A 19,220-nucleotide genomic window follows, 5' to 3' on the forward strand; every position below is an offset into this window, starting at 1 on the left:
AAGAAGGTTGTTAAAGCTCGCTCTCCGAGTGCCAACCGCACCTCCGCCTCAGTCCCAACCTAAGTGGATTCACAGTTGCTGCCCTGGTGGCTTTTCTGCCCCCAGCGGTCTGGACGGAATAGCTACTCGCGGTGCTAGGGACCCATTCTGTCTCTGCCCCGCCCCTACGTCACTGCGCGCCCCGCCCCTTTCGGGCCCCGCCCCCGGCCTGCAAGTTCCCTGAGCCTCTCTGGCTGCCACTCTTTGGAAAGGAAGTGGCGTATGCATGAGGTTGGCAGTTAAAGTACGAATCACCGTGAGGAGCGGCAGTTGGGTCCAGGCGGGAGGCGGGACTTCCGCTCCCTCGTGGGTAAGTCACCCGGGGGCGGAAGAGCACCGGGGGCGGGAGGGTTGTGGAGTTACACGTTGAGCTCCAGTTGTGGGTCCTTAAGTGGTCGCGCCCCCTTGGAGAACGCGACCTGACGGCTAGGCGGTCCTGGCTCTTTCGCCTCGCGGTAAGTAGGACCGCCTGGCGGCACCGGTTATGGAGGTGTGTGGCCCCGGCGCTGACTTGCTGCCGCCATCCCATGCTATAGGGTAGTGGCTTCCCCGTCAGCTTTGCCTCCCAGCATTCACTCCCCGTGTTGTCCTGGGTCTCGGCCGCAGCCGCTGCGCCAGCCTCCACGCACGCCCCAGGGACCCTTCTGAGAGGCTGGTACAACCTTGTCACGTCCCTGCTTGAAGTCCCCCATCACAAGATGGCCTTCTTGTTCCTCCCTTCCTAACCCGGTTTTCGTCTGCTCTGTACTTAAGCCGCAGGAGACACCTAACATTATTTTGTTCAAAACCGACATGTGTTTACTAGCTCTTGTCTTTTCGTGCGCATCTTATAAGGCATACCTCGTCACGCCAGTAGAATCAGTTCGTCTCTGCTCACAGAGCGTTGTTTACGCCTTGTAAAAAGCGCGTATTAAACTTTTTTTAGTATTGTTCCTTGAATGAGACAATGAGACAGTGTTTTCCCACTGGATTGTACATTTCATGAGAGCAAGACTAGGGTCTTGCTCATTTGGGATCTACCCAAGGCCTAGTTCAAAAGCACGAAATTTAAAACTAACAGTATTCGCACTAGCTTTGTTACCTTGGGCACAATCTCCCCATTTATAAAGTGGTGATAAATAAAATAACTAATTTCAGTCATAAAGTGTAGAGTGCAGAGTATATACTGGAGAAATATTCGGCTTCTTTCCCTTTTTAGCCTTAAGTAGTATACACAGTAGTTATTAGCTAGGTATCTTAAATGAATCCAGAGGCACTATCGTTGAGTGATTTTTGCTTCCTAGTCCTGTAATCGCATTGATACTATCAATTAGTTGATAGATTTGGTAGTATTTGGTAAACATAACCTAATGATGTAATTAAAGACAGTAATGCTAACTGTCGGTATCAACATCTGCAAGAATAAAAATTTGACTTTCACTAAGTGGGCTTCCCAGGTGGTGCTAGAGGTAAAGAACCCATCTGACAATATGGGAGACATAAAAGACACTGGTTCCATCCCTGGGTCAGGAAGATCTCCTGGAGTAGGAAATGGCAACCCAGTATTGTCTGGAAAATCCCATGGACAGAGGAGCCTGGCAGGCTTTAAGGTCGCAGAGTCAAACATGACTGAAGCAACTGAGCCCTCTAAATAACTTGAGGTATTGCTTTAAGTTGCGTGCCTTTCAGACATATGTTTCTGAAGAGATGAAGATAAGTGTGTACACATTATTTTTCACAGGTGTTTGTAAAGTGCTGACCCCTGAACATAGTTGAAACAGAAAATAGGAAGATGGCAGCAAACCCTTCAGGACAAGGTAAGTGCATCCTGGAATTTCTTTTATTACTAGGAACTTTTGATAGAAAATTAATTTGGGTAGAAATTTAGCATAGGGTAGTCATTGTAGGCAGAATTAAAAATGAATAGCAAAAAAAAAAGACTAGCAAAATAAAATCGCATATTTGAAGCAATTCGATCATTTTGTCTATATGTCAGTCAGTTCAGTTGCTCAGTCATGTCCGACTCTTTATGACCCCATGAACTGAAGCCTGCCAGGCCTCCCTGTCCATCACCAGCTCCCGGAGTCCACCCAAACCTATGTCTATTGAGTCAGTGATGCCATCCAACCATCTCATCCTCTGTCGTCCCCTTCTCCTCCTGCCCTCACTCTTTCCCAGCATCAGGGTCTTTTCAGATGAGTCGGTTCTTCACATCAGGTGACCAAAGTATTGGAGCTTCAGCATCAGTCTTTCCAATGACTGTTCAGGACTTATTTCCTTTAGGATGGACTGGTTGAATCTCCTTGCTGTCCGAAGGACTGTCTAGAGTCTTTTCCAACACCACAGTTCAAAAGCATCAATTCTTTGGCTCTCAGCTTTCTTTATAGTCCAACTCTCACATCCATACATGACTACTGGAAAAACCATAGCTTTGACTAGATGGACCTTTGTTGGCAAAATAATGTCTCTGCTTTTTAATAACCTGTCTACGTTGGTCATAACTTTTCTTCCAAGGAACAAACGTCTTTTCAGTTCATGGCTGCAGTCACCATCTGTAGTGATTTTGGAGCCCCCCAAAAATGAAGTCTATCACGGTTTCCACTGTTTCCCCATCTGTTTGCCATGAAGTGATGGGACCAGATGCCACGATCTTAGTTTTCTGAATGTTGAATTTTAAACCAAATTTTCACTCTCTTTTTTCACTTTCATCAAGAGGCTCTTTAGTTCTTCTTTCTGCCATAAGGGTGGTGTTATTGATATTTCTGAGGTTATTGATATTTCTCCCAGCAATCTTGATTCCAGCTTGTGCTTCATGTAGTCCAGCGTTTCTCATGATGTACTCTGCATATAAGTTAAATAAGCAGGGTAACAATATACAGCCTTGATGTACTCCTTTCCCGATTTGGAACCAGTCTGTTGTTCCATGTCTAGTTCTAACTGTTGCTTCTTGACCTGCGTATAGATTGCTCCGGTTAGGTGGTCTGGTATTCCCATCTCGGTAAGAATTTTCCAGAGTTTGTTGTGGTCCACACAGTCAAAGGCTTTGGCATAGTCAGTGAAGCAGAAGTAGATGTTTTTATGGAACTCTCTTGCTTTTTGATGATACAGCAGATGTTAGCAATTTGATCTCTGGTTTCTCTGCCTTTCCTAAATCCAGCTTGAACATCTGGAACATCTAAATCCTATATTTTAATCTGTGTTAATATTGCTCACATTATAAACCTTAGGTCCTGCTCTGACATTTGTTCTCTTACTTTTTTACTTGAGATAAGAACCACTTTTAAAGAAGTTAAAATTGTCATTGGGCCATATCCATGTTTTTATTTTCATTTGCTTGAAAAACTTTCCATACACATTTCATGTGTGTTAAGAGCTCCCATAAGCCAATCAAGTTAGAAACATCCCAAGTAAGGAGTTTTTGTTTTGTTTAAAAATAAGTTTTCAAAAGCAAAGTTTAATCTCCAGAAAGTATCGGTTCCACCTTGTAAGTGAAACTTACAAACTTACAAACCTACTTGAAAAATTGAAACTTCTGTTTTCCTCTCCATATCAAAAGTAAGCGTCCATCTGACAGATCTTATTTTTAAATTAAGCGTAGTCGTGTTTCATTTTAAACATCATATAAACATGTTTCTGTCCTGCCCACACTCACTGTACTGTCTGTGAGAACCGTCCACCTTGTGCCGCGTGACAGTTGTTTATCTTTGTTATTGCAGACTAGTATTCCATTGCATGAATTTACCAGTTTCCTTATTCGTTTTCCTTTTTGGAGACTTTGGGGTTCTGTCAGTTTGGGTCATTGTGAATAAAGCTGCTTTGACTATTTGTAAGTCTTTTTGCGGATATTTGGATAAATAGCTAGGAGTAGAGCAGTGGAGTGTACTTTACGTTCCCTCTAGTAAAGTGTGATATTTCTGGTTGCTCCATATAGAGCACTGTTGGTCTTTTCAATTTTAGCCATTTTAGAGGGTGTAAAAAAGTGACATCTCATTGTAGTATTAACTTGCATTTCCCTGATGACAAATGTTGAGCACTTTTTAATGTGCGTATTGGCCATCGAAAATCTTTGTGAAGTGTTTGTTCAGACTTCCTTTTGCTCATTTTTTTAAAAACTGTTTTTATTACCAGTTTTTTTTTAAGAGTCTGGATACAGGTTCTGTGTCACTGCTAATTACATCACCTAGATCGTTTTGGAGTTGGTTTCTGTTGACTGCGTTGTTTTTTGTTGTTTTTTTTGGGGGGAGTATGGGTCACATTTGTCTTTTTCTTACTCTAAGTGAAAGTCGCTCAGTCATGTCCGACTTTTTGTGACCCCATAGACTATACAGTCCATGGAATTCTCTAGGCCAGAATACTGGAATGGGTAGTCTTTCCCATCTCCAGGGGATCTTCCCAACCCAGGGATCAAACCCAGGTCTCCCACATTGCAGGTGGATTCTTTACCAGCTGAGCCACCAGGGAAGCCCAAATTTCTTACTACACTTAGTGATTTGTTATGAAATCCTGGGTACTATGACTAATACGTTATAGAGACCCTGGATTCTGGTATATTCCTCTGAAATGTGATTTTGTTCTAGTAGATGGCTTGGCTCAAATTATACTCCAAACAAACTCTTGTTTCCTTTATGTTGGCTGTAGAAGCTGAAATCTTGCTCACTTTTTTTTTTTTTTTTCCGGTCTTAAACAACAGTCTTTATTTTTACACAAAGCAGTCAAAATGGGGGCAGTTCCTCAAAGGGTACTTGGAATTAGAAAATCCATCCTGGGTGTGAAAGTTTTAGTTGCTAAGTTGCGTCCAACGCTTTGTGACCCCATGGACTGCAGCCTGCCAGGCTCCTCTATCCATGGGATTTTCCAGGCAAGAACACTGGAGTGAGTTCCCATTTCCTTCTCTAGGGAATGTTTCCCAGGATTGAACCTGAGTCTTCTGCCTTGTCAGGCAGATTCTTTACCACCAAGCCACCTAGGAAGCCCTTTATAGAAGTGTGGTATTGTAAAAGCCTAGCTGTGGTGACAGCTTTACTGGGTGTAACCAGCTAATGCAGTTCTGTTCTCGCAAATACCCAAGAGTGATTTGTGTGTTCTGTGGACTAATTACAGGTCAGCATTCCCCTGTGGTCTTTGACCTCTTATTTTCAACAGGTTATAGGGATTCAGATTAAAATTTTAATTTGAACCAAAATGAAACTAAGAGAAATCCATTTTGGAGAGAAAATATGCTTCTAAAAGTCACACCGTGAAGTCCAAATGAAAACAAATATTTTTATCTTTCTGTTGTAATAGCACAGATATTCAAGATTTATAATTTTTTAAGCAGTTGGAATAAAACACAATCATTTTTACTGTTGCCTTGGATTGATTCGTAGTCAAATCCACTATGAAACATCCCCTAAATAGAAGCAAATTTAGGTTAGTCCTTTGACTTTTGTTGCTCTTTTGTCAGTGATTTTTTTGGTGTCATGAGCTGTTGCTATTAGACACCAGCAGAGGGAGTCCATATCATGTTCTATAGACTCTGAGACTCTCAGGGAAAATAAACTATTTTTGGAGTTACTGCATTTTACTCTTTATGTTAAATTACTTCTGTACTGTTTATGTGTATTGGGACTACTTATTATGAAGATTGAAGACAAAGTTCCATAATTATCTTACAATAACACCTGAAAGAACAATGACTTTTACAAAAACCTTCATCTGTGTGGTGTAATGTATTAGTGTCTCTACTGTAGGGGGCAGGTCATCTGGAGATCTAGCAGTCTGTCATACTGCAGTAGCCGTCTGAACTGCTAAATTTCACAAGCTCTTCAGACAGTTACTGAAGTCTCTCAATTCTCCTTAGCATTCACCATAGTGTGGAACATTTGATGGGTTCATAATAATTATTTGATCAATAAGTAACATTTTGAGAATTTAATATGTAGAGGCAGATTGTCAAACTGGAACTTGGCCAAGGTACCATTCCTATGGAAAGAGGCGCTAATGACTGGTAAGTATCAGAGTCCCGTGATCATGTGTTGGCAGTTGGGAGATGGCTCTAACCTGATTTTAGCTACACAGAGAAACCTGGTGAAACACCGAGTAACATCCTAGTTCTTTTAGTTCTATTATAGTTACCTCAGAATGCTTAGAGTAATAGCTAGAATTCCTATAATCCAGTGATGGGAACTATTGATTTGGGGCCAGTTTGGATGTTCTTAGCTGTGATTTCAGGATGCTGTGTAGGATTGGAGTAGCATAGCTCTTGGGACCTCAGACCCAGGTTCTTAAACCATCTATGGTCCAGAAGGAAAGCAAATTTACCCTTCAGGCTTGTGCTAAGGTATGCTACCTCTTAATTAAGAATTTATCCTAGTGATGCATAAAAATCACCTTAAAATTCTTGTATTTGTACCTTTTTTAAAGATGAGAGTGTGGATGCAAAGACACAATTTGGAGTTGGTTTTTTAAAGCTAGATTTCTAAATAAAGAAAGCTAGATTTCTTTTTGTCTCATTTCTCATTGTCAAGGCAAAGGCACTACAGTAGTTTTCTGATGCTTAGAGTAATAGATCGATTTCTGGAATTGATCTATAGGCCCAGGTTCAAATAGGAATGAAACTGAATTGAGGCAGAGTGTTATATAAACTAGAATGAGATTGTTTGTATAGTAAAAGAGAGCTTGTGATCCCCGGTCCATTGAGACTGACCTGGGAGGCCAGTCACGTGAGTGTAACCTTGAAAACTGTGCTAATCACTTGTATCCTTTGTAATGGAAACCTGTTTACTGAACGAGAATTGTCAGAATGGGGCTGACAAGAATCTAGTGAGGGGACTTGCCTGGTAGTCCAGTGGCTAAAACGGCTCCCAGTGCAGGGGGCCCAGGTTTGATTCCTGGTCAGGGAACTAGATCCCACATGCCTCAACTAAGACTCAGCGCAACCAAATAAATATATATATTTTAAAGAATCTAGTGAGGTTAACAAACTAAATGATAGAGAACACTGCTGCTGCTGCTGCTAAGTCGCTTCACTCGTGTCTGACTCTGTGCGACCCCATCGATGGCTGCCCACCAGGCTCCCCCGTCCCTGGGATTCTCCAGGCAAGAACACTGGAGTGGGTTGCCATGTCCTTTTCCAATGCATGAAAGTGAAAAGTGAAAGTGAAGTCACTCAGTCGTATCTGACTCTTTGTGACCCCATGGACTGCAGCCCACCAGGCTCCTCTGTCCATGGGATTTTCCAGCCAAGAGTACTGGAGTGGGGTGCCACTGCCTTCTCCGGATAGAGAACACTAAGTGATACTAAAAGTAATAGCTAGTATTTAGTAAGTAAGTAATAGCCAGTAATTAAGTAATAGCTAGTATTTAGTAAGCTTTGGAAGGACTGATGTTGAAGCTGAAACTCCAATACTTGGCCACCTGATGTGAAGTACTGACTCCTTGGAAAGACCCTGATGCTGGGAGGGATTGAGGGCAGGAGGAGAAGGGGACAACAGAGGATAAGATGGTTGGATGGCATCACCGACTCAATGGACATGGGTTTGGGCGGACTCCAGGAGTTGGCGATGGACAGGGAGGCCTGGCGTTCCGCGGTTCATGGCGTCGCAGAGAGTCGGACACTACTGAGCTACTGAACTGAACCACGTGGCAGGCAGTATGCTAGGTGTTTTTTTATATTTACTATATTTCATATAACCATCCTTCAAAGTTGTCATTGTTATGCCTACCGGTCCTGTATAGTGAGGTGATTTTCCCAATATTAAATACTGATAGTACTGAGATGAGAACCCAGATTGAATCTGTGCCCAAGTTCGCTGTTGATTGTTTCCCACACTGCGCTTTTGCTGTGGGTTTGAACATTGTAATTATAGCATCCAAGAAAAAATTGGGAGCTCTAGACTAGGGGCAAAAGACCTCACCTTTATTTTTGCATCTCTTATGCAGCTATTATTAAGCAGAAAATCCTTACTATAAACTCTAAAATATATCAAATCTAAAAATACTAAAGCTATTTACTATAAATAAACTCAGAGAAATGAGTTTATCTGTAAGAGGAAAAGAAAAGTGAGTGAGGAGGAAAGGGTGATCCAAGCAGAAGAGGTCTCATCATCTTATTTAGCCACTGATGAAGACAAGGAACCTCAATAGAAGAAGAGGCAGCAGCTTAAAGGGGTAAGCCCCCAGGGCCTAAGAGAGAGAGAGCTTGAACACAGGGAGATCGCCTGAGCAGACACCAGGGCTTATTCTTTTCCCTGATCTGTGTTTTCAGTAAATTCTAAAAGGTGGCTAAGAGTTGAATAATTTTTTAATCTTGCAAGTTATAGGAAATGTTTGCCACTAACTAGCTATCTAGAAGACCAGATACTGCTACTAATTAATTCAGTTAATAATGTTGTTATATTTTTTACTCTGCGAAGACTTAGACTCAGGCAATCTCTCCTGAATTAGTATAAGCTTGAACCACTGAATACATTTTATGTATCATTAAGGAGGCATAATAATATTCTGCCTGCCTACCCTCCAAAAACGTGGCAATCTGCTCCAGTATTCTTGCCTGGAAAATTCATGGACAGAGGAGCCTGGTGGGCTACAGTATGGGGTTGCAAAGAGTTGGAGATGATTATTCCTTATTCCTTACTTCATACTAATTCTCTCATTGTCCCCTTGATTTAACTGCCTAAAAAGCTCTTGGGTTTGGCATGTCTGTTCATTTCTCTGGCCATGAACAACCTCTCATCTCTAGCTTGTTCTACTGGCTTTTTTCCTCTTGTCTAGTGTATTCTCAGCCTTGTAGCTTCTCTGATCTTTCTACCAGGGGAAGGGTTATTTTGTCCCTCCACCCCTAATTAAACTAATTAATCTAACATTTCAGCTCAAGCACTCCTTCCTGGGGGAGACTGCTTTGACACTGCTCCCCCTCCTTCCCGTCTGAGTCCGGGTGATTCAACATTGAGTCCTACAGTGAATGTTATAAATGCTGATAGAATTTTATTTCTTTATTTCAGACTGCTCATCTTAGACTCTAATTATACATTCATCTGTGTAATTATTTGATAATTTCCTTCTTCACTGGAATGTTTTAAGAACCATGAGACCTAGAGTGAAGTCAGGTTGTGACACGTGGCTGCATTCTTAGCATCTGCCTTAGTGCCTGCATTTATGTAATTTATACACAATAAATAACTTAAAACATGTTAAACTAATAGTTTATTAGTAAACCAGTAAGCTAATTGGAGGAATGGACTCCTCCAATATTAAGCAGCTGTTTTGTTTTTTTGAGGACGGGACACACTAAGCGGCTTGTAGGGTCTCAGTTACCCAGTCAGGAATTGAACCTAGGCTATGGTACTGAAAGCGTGCAGTGCTGACCAGTAGGCCACCAGGGAACCTCCCCCTAAGCAGCTCTCTTAGGGTGATATAGTTCGATTCACTGTAGAGTTGTGAAGAGTATATAGCTTGTAAGATAAGTACTTGAAAGGATTTGAATTTTTAAAATATCTTTAAAAATAATCATTGTTTTGAAAGCAGTATAATAACTGTAATTGGAAAGTATATTATCCATAACCCCACTTATCAAACTAATTTTCATTCTTTAGTTTTAGATTTTTTTCAATAAAAAGATTTCCTATTAGTCCTTGTTAAGTGTCATAGAACTCTTCACACAATGTGAATTATTAGCTGTTAGGTTTTAAGTGCAGTTTGATGTAATGCTAGTTACTCCAGAATATTTTTAGTGACACAGAAATGTGTGGTATTAAAATGTTTCTGTAAATGAATGTGGAAATGAGAGTACATATGATTGTGAATGGAGACAGAGTTATAGTTCTGAAAGTGGAACTTTTAGAGTGTGCTGCATTATAAAATAATTTTATTAGGAAAAAGTTTAGTTATAAAGAAATAGTATTTCCTCCTGTACATGAGATAATATGTTTTACTACCCTCATGCTTCTAAGAATGTAAAAGTTACCTTTAACTTTAAGATACATGTAAAATAACATAAAAGTAAAATACTGAATTATGGCAAGAGATAGTTTGTGTTAAAAAACAGTTCATGTAGTGACTGTAACAGAAGTTAAATTTTATATATCTGTGTCTTTGAGTTAAGTTTGTGCAACCTTGACAGTGGGAGAATCTTGCTCTAGAAAATTACACTTAACTACTTCACATAACTCACCTTCCTGGGTGGCTCAGTGGTAAAGAATCTGCCTGCCAATGTAGGAGACTCAAGTTCAGTCCCTGGATCGGGAAGATCCCCTGGAGGAGGAAATGGCAACCTGCTCCAGTAATCCTGCCTGAAAAATCCCACGAACAGAAGAACCTGGAGGACTACAGTTCATAGGGTCGCAAAGAGCCAGACCTCATGCGAAGAGCTGACTCATTGGCAAAGACTCTGATGCTGGGAGGGATTGGGGGCAGGAGGAGAAGGGGACGACCCAGGATGAGAAGGCTGGATGGCATCATGGACTCGATGGACGTGAGTCTGAGTGAACTCTGGGAGATGGTGATGGACAGGGAGGCCTGGCGTGCTGTGACTCATGGGGTCGCGAAGAGTCGGACACGACTGAGCGACTGAAGTGAACTGAACTGAACTGAAGCATAATAATGTACTTCATGTAACAAATAGACTACCTAGTGTTTTGCCGTAAGTTTCAAATTTGAAATAAGCTATTACTGTTACTTAAGTTCTGTTGACTATATATGTCTATAATATAGTAAATGTTTTGTGCAAAAACTGCCATATAAATTATTTTTGAAAGGTCAAAAAGGAAGTACAGTTCTGGGACATCAGACAAGGTCCGAAGATAGGAGCCTGACAGACCTGACTGAAGCCTTTCCCTTCAGTTCTGTTCCATTTCTCTCTCAGAACTGTTGCTAGTCAGTTGCAATTCTTTGGCTTGTTCCTTGAAAGACTGTGTGTGTCATTTCTGAATGAAAGCTGTTGAGAAAAAGAAATACTGTTTTGACCTGAGTATATCTAATACTTTTCACGATCTCCACTTCCATGAAAGAGGCATTCATAAAGACTCCTAGAACTGAGAACTAAGAAAATCTCCACTTCAGAGATTGACTGAGCAAGGTAGAGATTGGTCCCTGCCGAATTTGGGGCCACAGAGATTTTAAGAAACAAATGCTGTTACCCATCTTTGGTGATTAAAATTCTGTAGAACTAAGTCTTAAAAGTCGTCAGTCAGAATTATACTTTGCTTTTATCTGCGTATAATGCTGTTACAGTTGGTTGAAAATAGGCAATAGAGAAGGAAAAGTGCTTACTAGTTTATTATCCTGTTAGAGAATAAAATTTTGCTTTCTGGATTTCTAGGTAGCCTAGGCTTATAAAGTAGAGCTTTATTTATTAGAGCTTATAAAGCTCTAATCTGTTTTCTTTCTTTCTCATTCCCCACCCCCTCTCTTATTTTAGGTTTTCAAAACAAAAATAGAGTTGCAATCTTGGCAGAGCTGGACAAAGAAAAAAGAAAGTTACTAATGCAGAACCAATCTTCAACAAATCATCCTGGAGCTAGGTATAGAAGAATAACCTGGTTTTTATATTTAGTGATACAAAAAGCATCTTGGACAGAATTAGAATTGGTTGGCAGTGATTTGTTTCTTTAACATTGGAATTTAACATGTGATGTTTTATTTCCTAGTTGGATTTGAAAAAATTAAATTTTAAAAAAATTGTTTAGATTTTAAATATTTTCATTCTAATCAGAATATTTAATTTTCTCTACAGGCTACTTGCAAAAAAAGAAGAGTTTTGTGTTTTTTGGTTGTTGTTATTCATGAAATTATTGTTAATGTCCCACTTTTTAAGCATTATGCCAAGTAGGTAAAATTGAGGTAGCTTAATGATCTTTATTTCATTTCTGCCATCTTAAATCTCTTCCTTGACACCCATTATTCCATTCGGCCACCACCTTAACTTCCCTTTCCCTCTTTCAGGCAGATCTCTTAAAGGAGTTGTCTACCTACACATCTCTGCTCTCTCACTTACTGACTCCCTAGCCCACTACAGTCTGACTTCCAGGCCTCCCCAACCTAGCCCCAAAGAATGGATTGGAGCCCAGGTCACTTGCAACTTCCTTGTGGCTAAATCTGATGAACCAAAGTCCTTTTCTTGTTAGACTGCTTAGCGTTATTTGAAACCACTGATTTCTTCCTTTTCAAAAATGGAGGTGTAGTTACTGTACAGTATTACATTAGCTGCAGGTTTACTGCGCACTGATCTGACCACTACAGGAAGTGACCGTCTGTCCCTACGCAAAGTTATCACAACATTGTCGATCACATTTCTTACGCTGCATATTACATTCCTCTGACCTCTTTATTTTCTAACAGGTTGGTGCCTCTTAATCCCCTTTACCTGTTTCTCCCACCTCACACCCCTCCCCTCTGTTAACCACCTGTTTATCTGTGAGTCTGTTTTCTTTTTTTTATTATTACTGGTTAATTTTTTGTTTTAATTTTTATTGGCATATACTTGATATAAATATTGTGTTAGATTCAGGTATATAGAAGTCTGTTTTCATTTTGTTTTTTAGATTCCACATATAAGTGAGCTCATACGGGATTTGCCGTCACAGATGACAAGCTTTTAATTTTTTTTTATTCCATTGTATACAGCTTCTTCCTCCTTAAAATAGTCTTCTTGGCTTCCATTCATTCACTGTTAGACCGTCTTGGTGTCTATTTTAGACCTTTCTCCACTGCCTGTCTCTTGAGTGTTGGTATTCCCCCAAGTTCTGTTCTAGACCAGTTGCCCAGTCTGCGTCTTTTCACTGGACAGTTGAATCCACTTTCACAGCCTGTTATCTATGTGCTGATAACTTTTACACGCTTACGTCTCTAGCCCATTCCTCTCTCAAGTACCAGACTGCCTCCTGGACATCTGCACTTTGATGTCCTGCAGGCGTTTCACACTTGATGTGTTTCACACTGAACTCATCTCCCCTCTCTACCTACTTAGTATTCTTGGCTTACTTGTTGCCAGGAGTGGTACAGATCCACTAGTAATCAAAGTCAGAAATGTGAACTTTAATTGTTTATTATTCCCTGTCACTTCCTTCTGCAAGCATCTATCATTCTCTTATGTTTAATTTCCTGGCCTAGGAATTGAATTTCTTGATTTCTTTCACGAGGCTGTACATGTCCTGGTACCTGCCTTCCTTCCTAGACTCATTTTTTGACAACCCACTGCTCCCCCCTCCAGACCTCCAGTCCTGCTAAACCATGAATTCCTTCCAATGTGTCAGGGTTGAATCCTGCCTTCATATGCTCCACCATCTGCTTGAAATAGTCAGCTCTTTAGTCTTCATCATAAATGTAACTTTACCTCAAATCAGTTTGAAAGCAGAAGACCATAAATCATTGATAAAAAGGAGATAATCTGAAGCACTAGTAAATAATATGGGCTTTTCCTTATAAATTAATGTAAACAGTGGAAGAAGGAAAGAAGACTTATTCAGGAAGATGTTTTGTTTTTTAAATAATCCCTATATAGAATATCTAATGAAAAATGTGATTCAAAAGTAAAGGAGTCTCTAAATAGTCAAGTAACTAAGATTCTCACTTTAGCATTGCGCTCTCGAGACCCGCCCTCAACAAGGACTTCCGGGACCACGCTGAGCAGCAGCATATTGCAGCCCAGCAGAAGGCAGCTTTGCAGGTGAGAAAAGTGTGACTGACATTCTTATCTCACTGGAGATTTCCCGGGGCTTAGAAACCAGCACAGTTCTTATTTTGTATTTCATTGGAGCAATATCAATAAAAATGTTCCATACATAATTGCAGTGGTTTGCTGATGTTCAGTCATGCCCAAAGGATTTGAAGGACCAATACAGGAGTAATGAAAATATCTTTTATGTTGTTGACGTGGTCATGATTGATTTTTTGCCGCACCTGGCAAGAGACTGCTTGTGCACAAAAGAGTGTAGGATATTTGGATGGTGTGAATGAACTCAAGAAGCTGAACTGGCTGGCTAGTTTAATAGTACATATATATTTTTCAGATTGGTCATGCTGTTATGTTCTTTGATAGTCTGATTTATTGTTGCTTGGATTCTTTTTTTAATGGTCAGCATATCTGTTTTGAGTGGTGCTAGTGGTAAGCCCACCGCCGGTGCAGGAGACATGAGACACACAGGTTCAGTCCCTGGGTTGGGAAGATCCTCTGGAGGAGGGCATGGCAACCCACCCCAGCATTCTTGCCTGGAGAATCCCATGGACAGAGGAGCCTGGTGGGCTGTAGTCTGTAGGGTCGCAAAAAGTTGGACACGACTGAGCAAGACTTAACTCTTAATATGGAAATCTGACAACCCATCATCTTAAAAAAATTGACTGTGATGAACAGTTTTAGTATTTCATTGATCTTGGATAATTTAAGATTCTCAGAGACCTTGGACAAGACATCATTACTGATGATTTTAAGCCTTAGAATCTCAGAATTGCAAGGAACATTACATTAAAGATCATCTCCCTTTAGACCACCTATAAACAGTCCTTTGTTTAGTGACAAAGGACATCACTGCTGGTTTTGTTATTTCCATTCCAGCATTCTCTACAAAATGTTGGCACCTTAATCACCAGTAATCAGCTGCCTTGCCCCTTCTCCTTCCAGCTTCTGCCCTTCTTTCTCACTCTGCTGCTTTATTGACCAAGAGCAGAGCACTCTGGGACCTTGTTGCTAGTTTTCCTCCCCACTTCCAGGAACCAAGTAATTCACGACTTTGACTCAATTACTGACTGATGGGAACCACAAGGAAGAGAGTAGGGAGGATAAATGAGTACCTGGTGCAACTTGTTGATGTGAATTCTTTATTATTGTAGATCTTCTGTGTATTTAAACAAAATTAGCAACAGCGGAACTGGCTTTTAAAACAAATTTGGTCTTAAGCACTCAGAAAGGGTAAGTAATTTTAATGCCTTGGTTGAAGAACTGTGACTCTTAATAACTAAATTGCCTCTTTTTCTTTTTTAAAACCCTTTCTTAGCATGCACATGCACATTCCTCGGGATACTTCATAACTCAAGATTCTGCATTTGGGAATCTCATTCTTCCTGTTTTACCTCGCCTTGACCCAGAATGAAGAAAAGATCTGTAATGGCAGTGACTTTGTAATGTCAAATGCCAAAGCCACTGTCATTCAGTGCTATACAAACTGTGACTTTCAGAATTTGGTGGACTTTTTTTTATATGTTTTGTTTCTTTAAAAGAAAAATATGTGTAAGTGAAAGCAAAAAAAGGAGACTGATGAAAGCTCTGGAAGCTGTATTATCTGGGAACTGATGCTGCTGCTCAGGATTATAATCTGTGTGTAAGGCAGTTTGTTTTTTAATTCTGAATCAGACCCCAGATTGGATGTGGTCACATAACCCACCTTCCAAACTAGTTGGACTGAATATATCATGTCTACAGTAGAGTTTCAAGAACCATTTAAAGTACTTTATAAACAAATGAGGGCGCTGTTTAAAAATGTGAACCAGTAGGCGTAAGTTACATTCACATTTGCTGTTTATAGAATTGATATCAGTGTACCTTTTGTGTTTATAGTCATCAAATCCTAAAGTATCCTTTAACTGGTAACTAGTTTCCCTATTCTCAATTTTAAAAGAAAACCCAAGATGTGAGTAAGTTACCAGCCAGTCGTAAATGCCTTTTATAAACCTATGCCTCTGTAAATTATGTGACTAAATGCTATTAAAAACAATAAGAAATATAGCTTTGAATTTTGTACATGCTCTTATTTAGTGTTACTACATAAATGGTGTACCTGAACAGTTTTATTACCCATTTTTGCTCTAATTAGAAACAAAGTTGAGCCGCTTTTCAGTTAAAGAGGAAAGAATTAGGTTAAGCAAGTTTCTCAACATGATGCATCTTTGAAAAGAATCCAGGATGCTTACTTAAATAGGCAGTCCCCACAACTGACCTTAGTCCTACGGAATTAGTGTCTCCAATTCAAAATAAACTCTGAAAACCATGGGCTAGAGAATTCAGTGTTCATGATATCTAAAAATCTACACATATGTAGGTCCCCGAACCTTAGAGGTCAGTGAGCTAATGGTATTTTTTTTTTTTTTTTTACTTTTAGTAGGACTGAAATTATGTTTTGTACTGTATCACAGATACAGTATTTTTTATAATTGACCTCATCTTGGCCTTAAGTCCCCATCCTGTCTGGTGGTAGGATGAGATTTTACACTGGAAGTTACAGTTTGAGTGAAGAATTAGAAAAAGTTCATGTCCCTTTTTGAACAGATTCTCCTTCATTTCCTTAGGTGTTTGTTCCGTACACTCAGCCCCATCTCACCTAAACTGTAGCAGGAGTGGACAGTTCTAGATACGGCTGTGCCATTTAGATTCTCTCTGTTGAGAATTGGGACTGGTTTTCCTCATTTGCGTGAGTTGGCAGCTGTCCCCATTGTAATGGTCACCGGTACAGCAAAGGTGCCGTTTCTCCCACTGCTGGCGAGCACCCAGGCCTTTGCCTCTGCCTGTCCAGTTCACGCAGCTTGCCTTGGCCCTCCTTTTCTTGAATCAATGTAAGTTACTCTTCCGTGCAATCCCTGAGCTACTGGCATCATTCTAAATCTACTGATGCTAGGGATGTAACATTTTTGGATTGAACAGTTTTTATACTACTGATGCTTCTACCAAACATGTAACTTTTATAACCTGGGTGAGATCTTTTTCCCAGTGGTATCTTTCTGGTCTCAGCCCTTTAAATAGATATCGCCTAAGCATCTGAATCTTTCAGTCCTGACTAGTAAGTACTTCCTCCACCCCTTTCCTTACCAATTCAGTTCAGTTCCATGTGTATTTACTAATGCCTGCTCTGTAAAGCACTGTCCTTTAAGGGGAAGAGATAGTTAAGACCTGCTGTTAAGCCGCAGTGCAGAGGAGCCCACTCTGGTGCAGCAGCGAGGAAACAACATCCAGTGCAGGGCCCGGGAGCGGCCAAACCTGAGCACACACAGTCTAGTCAGGCCTAGAAGTTACTAATGCGGTCTTCCCTGGCAGGGAGAGAAGGTCTGCCCCAGGCAGAGCTCAGGATTTCACCATCAAAGTAGGGACTGCGACAGCAGTGAGGACTGCAGAGGATAATGGGGAGGGTGGCAATGGGCTCCAGTGGTGCTTCTCTCGGGTTGCAGGTGTGGCCGACCCACTTAACCTTAAGGCTTACCTGTCGCTCTGTCTCCTCTGTAAAAGGGGAACAATACACACACTGCCTAATTCATAACTTACCTAGACCAGTACTTCTCAGAGTGCAGGTCCCAATACATTACCAAATTGAGAGGCCAACTAAATGGCTGAATGGGGTACGGCCCACTTTTTTTTTTAATAGAAAATATCAGAGTACATGGCATGTAGAAATAGGGGTTTTGGTTCACGAATCTTCCTTTTCTGTGTGTTTGTGAGTTTACTTTATCATGTGCTCCACCGGCATGTAAGGTCTTGGAGGGCAAGGGCGTTTGTTCTTCCTGCCTGTTTACTACTGTATTCTGCTGAGAATAGTATTTGGCATATAGCAGGTGGTCAGTACTTAATGAAGGAATGAATGAATATGACCTGGATTGTGATGTAAAGGGTGTTTTTTTTAATACCATGAGTCACGGCAAAAATGTTTTGAAAGCCACTTCTAAATAATACAGATGATAGTGCTTTGTATGACTCTGGAATAAAAACTGAAATGACTCAATAATTTCAAAGGCTGATTTTTTTTTCCTGAAAAATTTATAAGCTGTCTCATTAAGTTGTCTTAGGTCTTTCCTTTACTTTGGCAATAAAAACTCAACCTTGCTATGCATTTAAGGCCTGTTGGGGCAAATATTTTGGCAGATATGGTTACATTCAGAAATGGAATATCAACAGAGAGGACATCAGTTCGTTAGGGCAGTTGGTGCCCCTAACTGGAATCCCTTCAGCTGGCACGAGCCCCTTTTCAGGAGCATTGAGTCCAACAGTGTCTGCTCAGTGCCGCTTCCTCACCTCTGTGTGCATAGTAACTACTATGCAGTAGGCACCCACAACTTTTTAAATGAGTAAGTAGAGGATGAATTGTGCTGGAGAAGACTCTTGACAGTCCCTTGGACAGCAAGGAGATCACATCAGTCAACCCTGAATATTCACTGAAAGACTGATGCTGAAGCTGAAGCTCCAGTACTTTGGCCACCTGATGTGAAGAACTGACTCACCGGAAAAGACCCTGATGCTGGGAAAAATTGAGGGCAGGAGGAGAAGATGGCTTCAGAGGATGAGATGGTTAGATAGCATTACTGACTCAATGGATGTGAGTTTGAGCAAACTTGAGACAGTGAAGGACAGGGAAGCCTGGCGTGCTGCAGTCCATGGGGTTGCAAAGAGTCAGATACGACTCGAGCTGAACAACAACGAAAGAATGAACGTGGATGGAGGAGGAGAACTTCACTGTCCTCAAGAATCTGACAGTTTAGAGCAGGCGACACTAGTAGCAAAGGCTAACAGCACACCAGCGGTGAGGAAGGGATGAGTACGTGAGCGTGGAAGGACTAGTGAAGGCTCCTTGCGAGAACAGTCATTTGAATTTGAGATGAGAGATTCAGCCAGGAATGGTGGTAGACCAACATTCACAGCATAGGAAAAACCTGCACAAAGGCAGGCAGGAGAGCTGGTATAGAGGGCGGTGTGAAGCAACCAAAAGTCCAGTTTTGTTGGATTTGTATGGACAGATTTGGATAAATTGGTTCAGTTCAGTTCAGTCTCTCAGTCATGTCTGACTCTGCGACCCCATGAACTGCAGCATGCCAGGCCTCCCTGTCCATCACCAACTCCCGGAGTTCACTCAAACTCATGTCCATTGAGTCAGTGATGCCATCCAACCATCTCATTCTCTGTCGTCCCCTTCTCCTCCTGCCTTCAGTCTTTCTCAGCATCAGGGTCTTTTCCAATGAGTCAGCTCTTCGCATCAGGTGGCCAAAGTATTGGAGTTTCAGCTTCAACGTCAGTCCTTCCAATGAACACCCAAGACTGATCTTTAGGATGGACTGGTTGGATCTCCTTGCAGTCCAAGGGACTCTCAAGAGTCTTCTCCAACACCACAGTTCAAAAGCATCAGTTCTTCAGCACTCAGCTTTCTTTATAGTCCAACTCTCACATCCATACATGACCACTAGAAAAATTGGTATACAGCAATGATTAGAAATGAGGCCAAATACAGGCTGTACTCATTCTAGAGAGTCTGGAATTC

At 41.1% G+C, this 19,220-nt stretch overlaps 1 protein-coding gene across 4 annotated transcripts; it reads left to right on the forward strand.

Annotated features, from left to right (window-relative positions):
• Window positions 1–307: 307 nt before the first annotated feature.
• On the forward strand, window positions 308–17,693 carry INIP (INTS3 and NABP interacting protein). Of its 4 annotated transcripts, none has more exons than XM_060408910.1 (6): window positions 308–349; window positions 1,760–1,835; window positions 10,213–10,636; window positions 11,414–11,516; window positions 13,570–13,660; window positions 14,985–17,693. In XM_060408910.1, the coding sequence occupies exons 4-6, from the start codon at window positions 11,479–11,481 to the stop codon at window positions 15,078–15,080; spliced, it is 225 nt and encodes a 74-aa protein (XP_060264893.1). In that variant the 5' UTR covers window positions 308–349; window positions 1,760–1,835; window positions 10,213–10,636; window positions 11,414–11,478; the 3' UTR covers window positions 15,081–17,693. The 4 variants fall into 4 exon arrangements, with proteins under 4 accessions (XP_060264893.1, XP_011968582.1, XP_060264892.1 ...); XM_060408909.1 differs by lacking the exon at window positions 10,213–10,636 and adding an exon at window positions 1,464–1,679 and having other exon boundaries at window positions 338–494; XM_012113192.5 differs by lacking the exon at window positions 10,213–10,636.
• The last annotated feature ends 1,527 nt before the right edge of the window (window positions 17,694–19,220 follow it).

This window comes from Ovis aries, chromosome 2 (assembly GCF_016772045.2).
Source record: "Ovis aries strain OAR_USU_Benz2616 breed Rambouillet chromosome 2, ARS-UI_Ramb_v3.0, whole genome shotgun sequence".
NCBI classification, from domain to species: domain Eukaryota; kingdom Metazoa; phylum Chordata; class Mammalia; order Artiodactyla; family Bovidae; genus Ovis; species Ovis aries.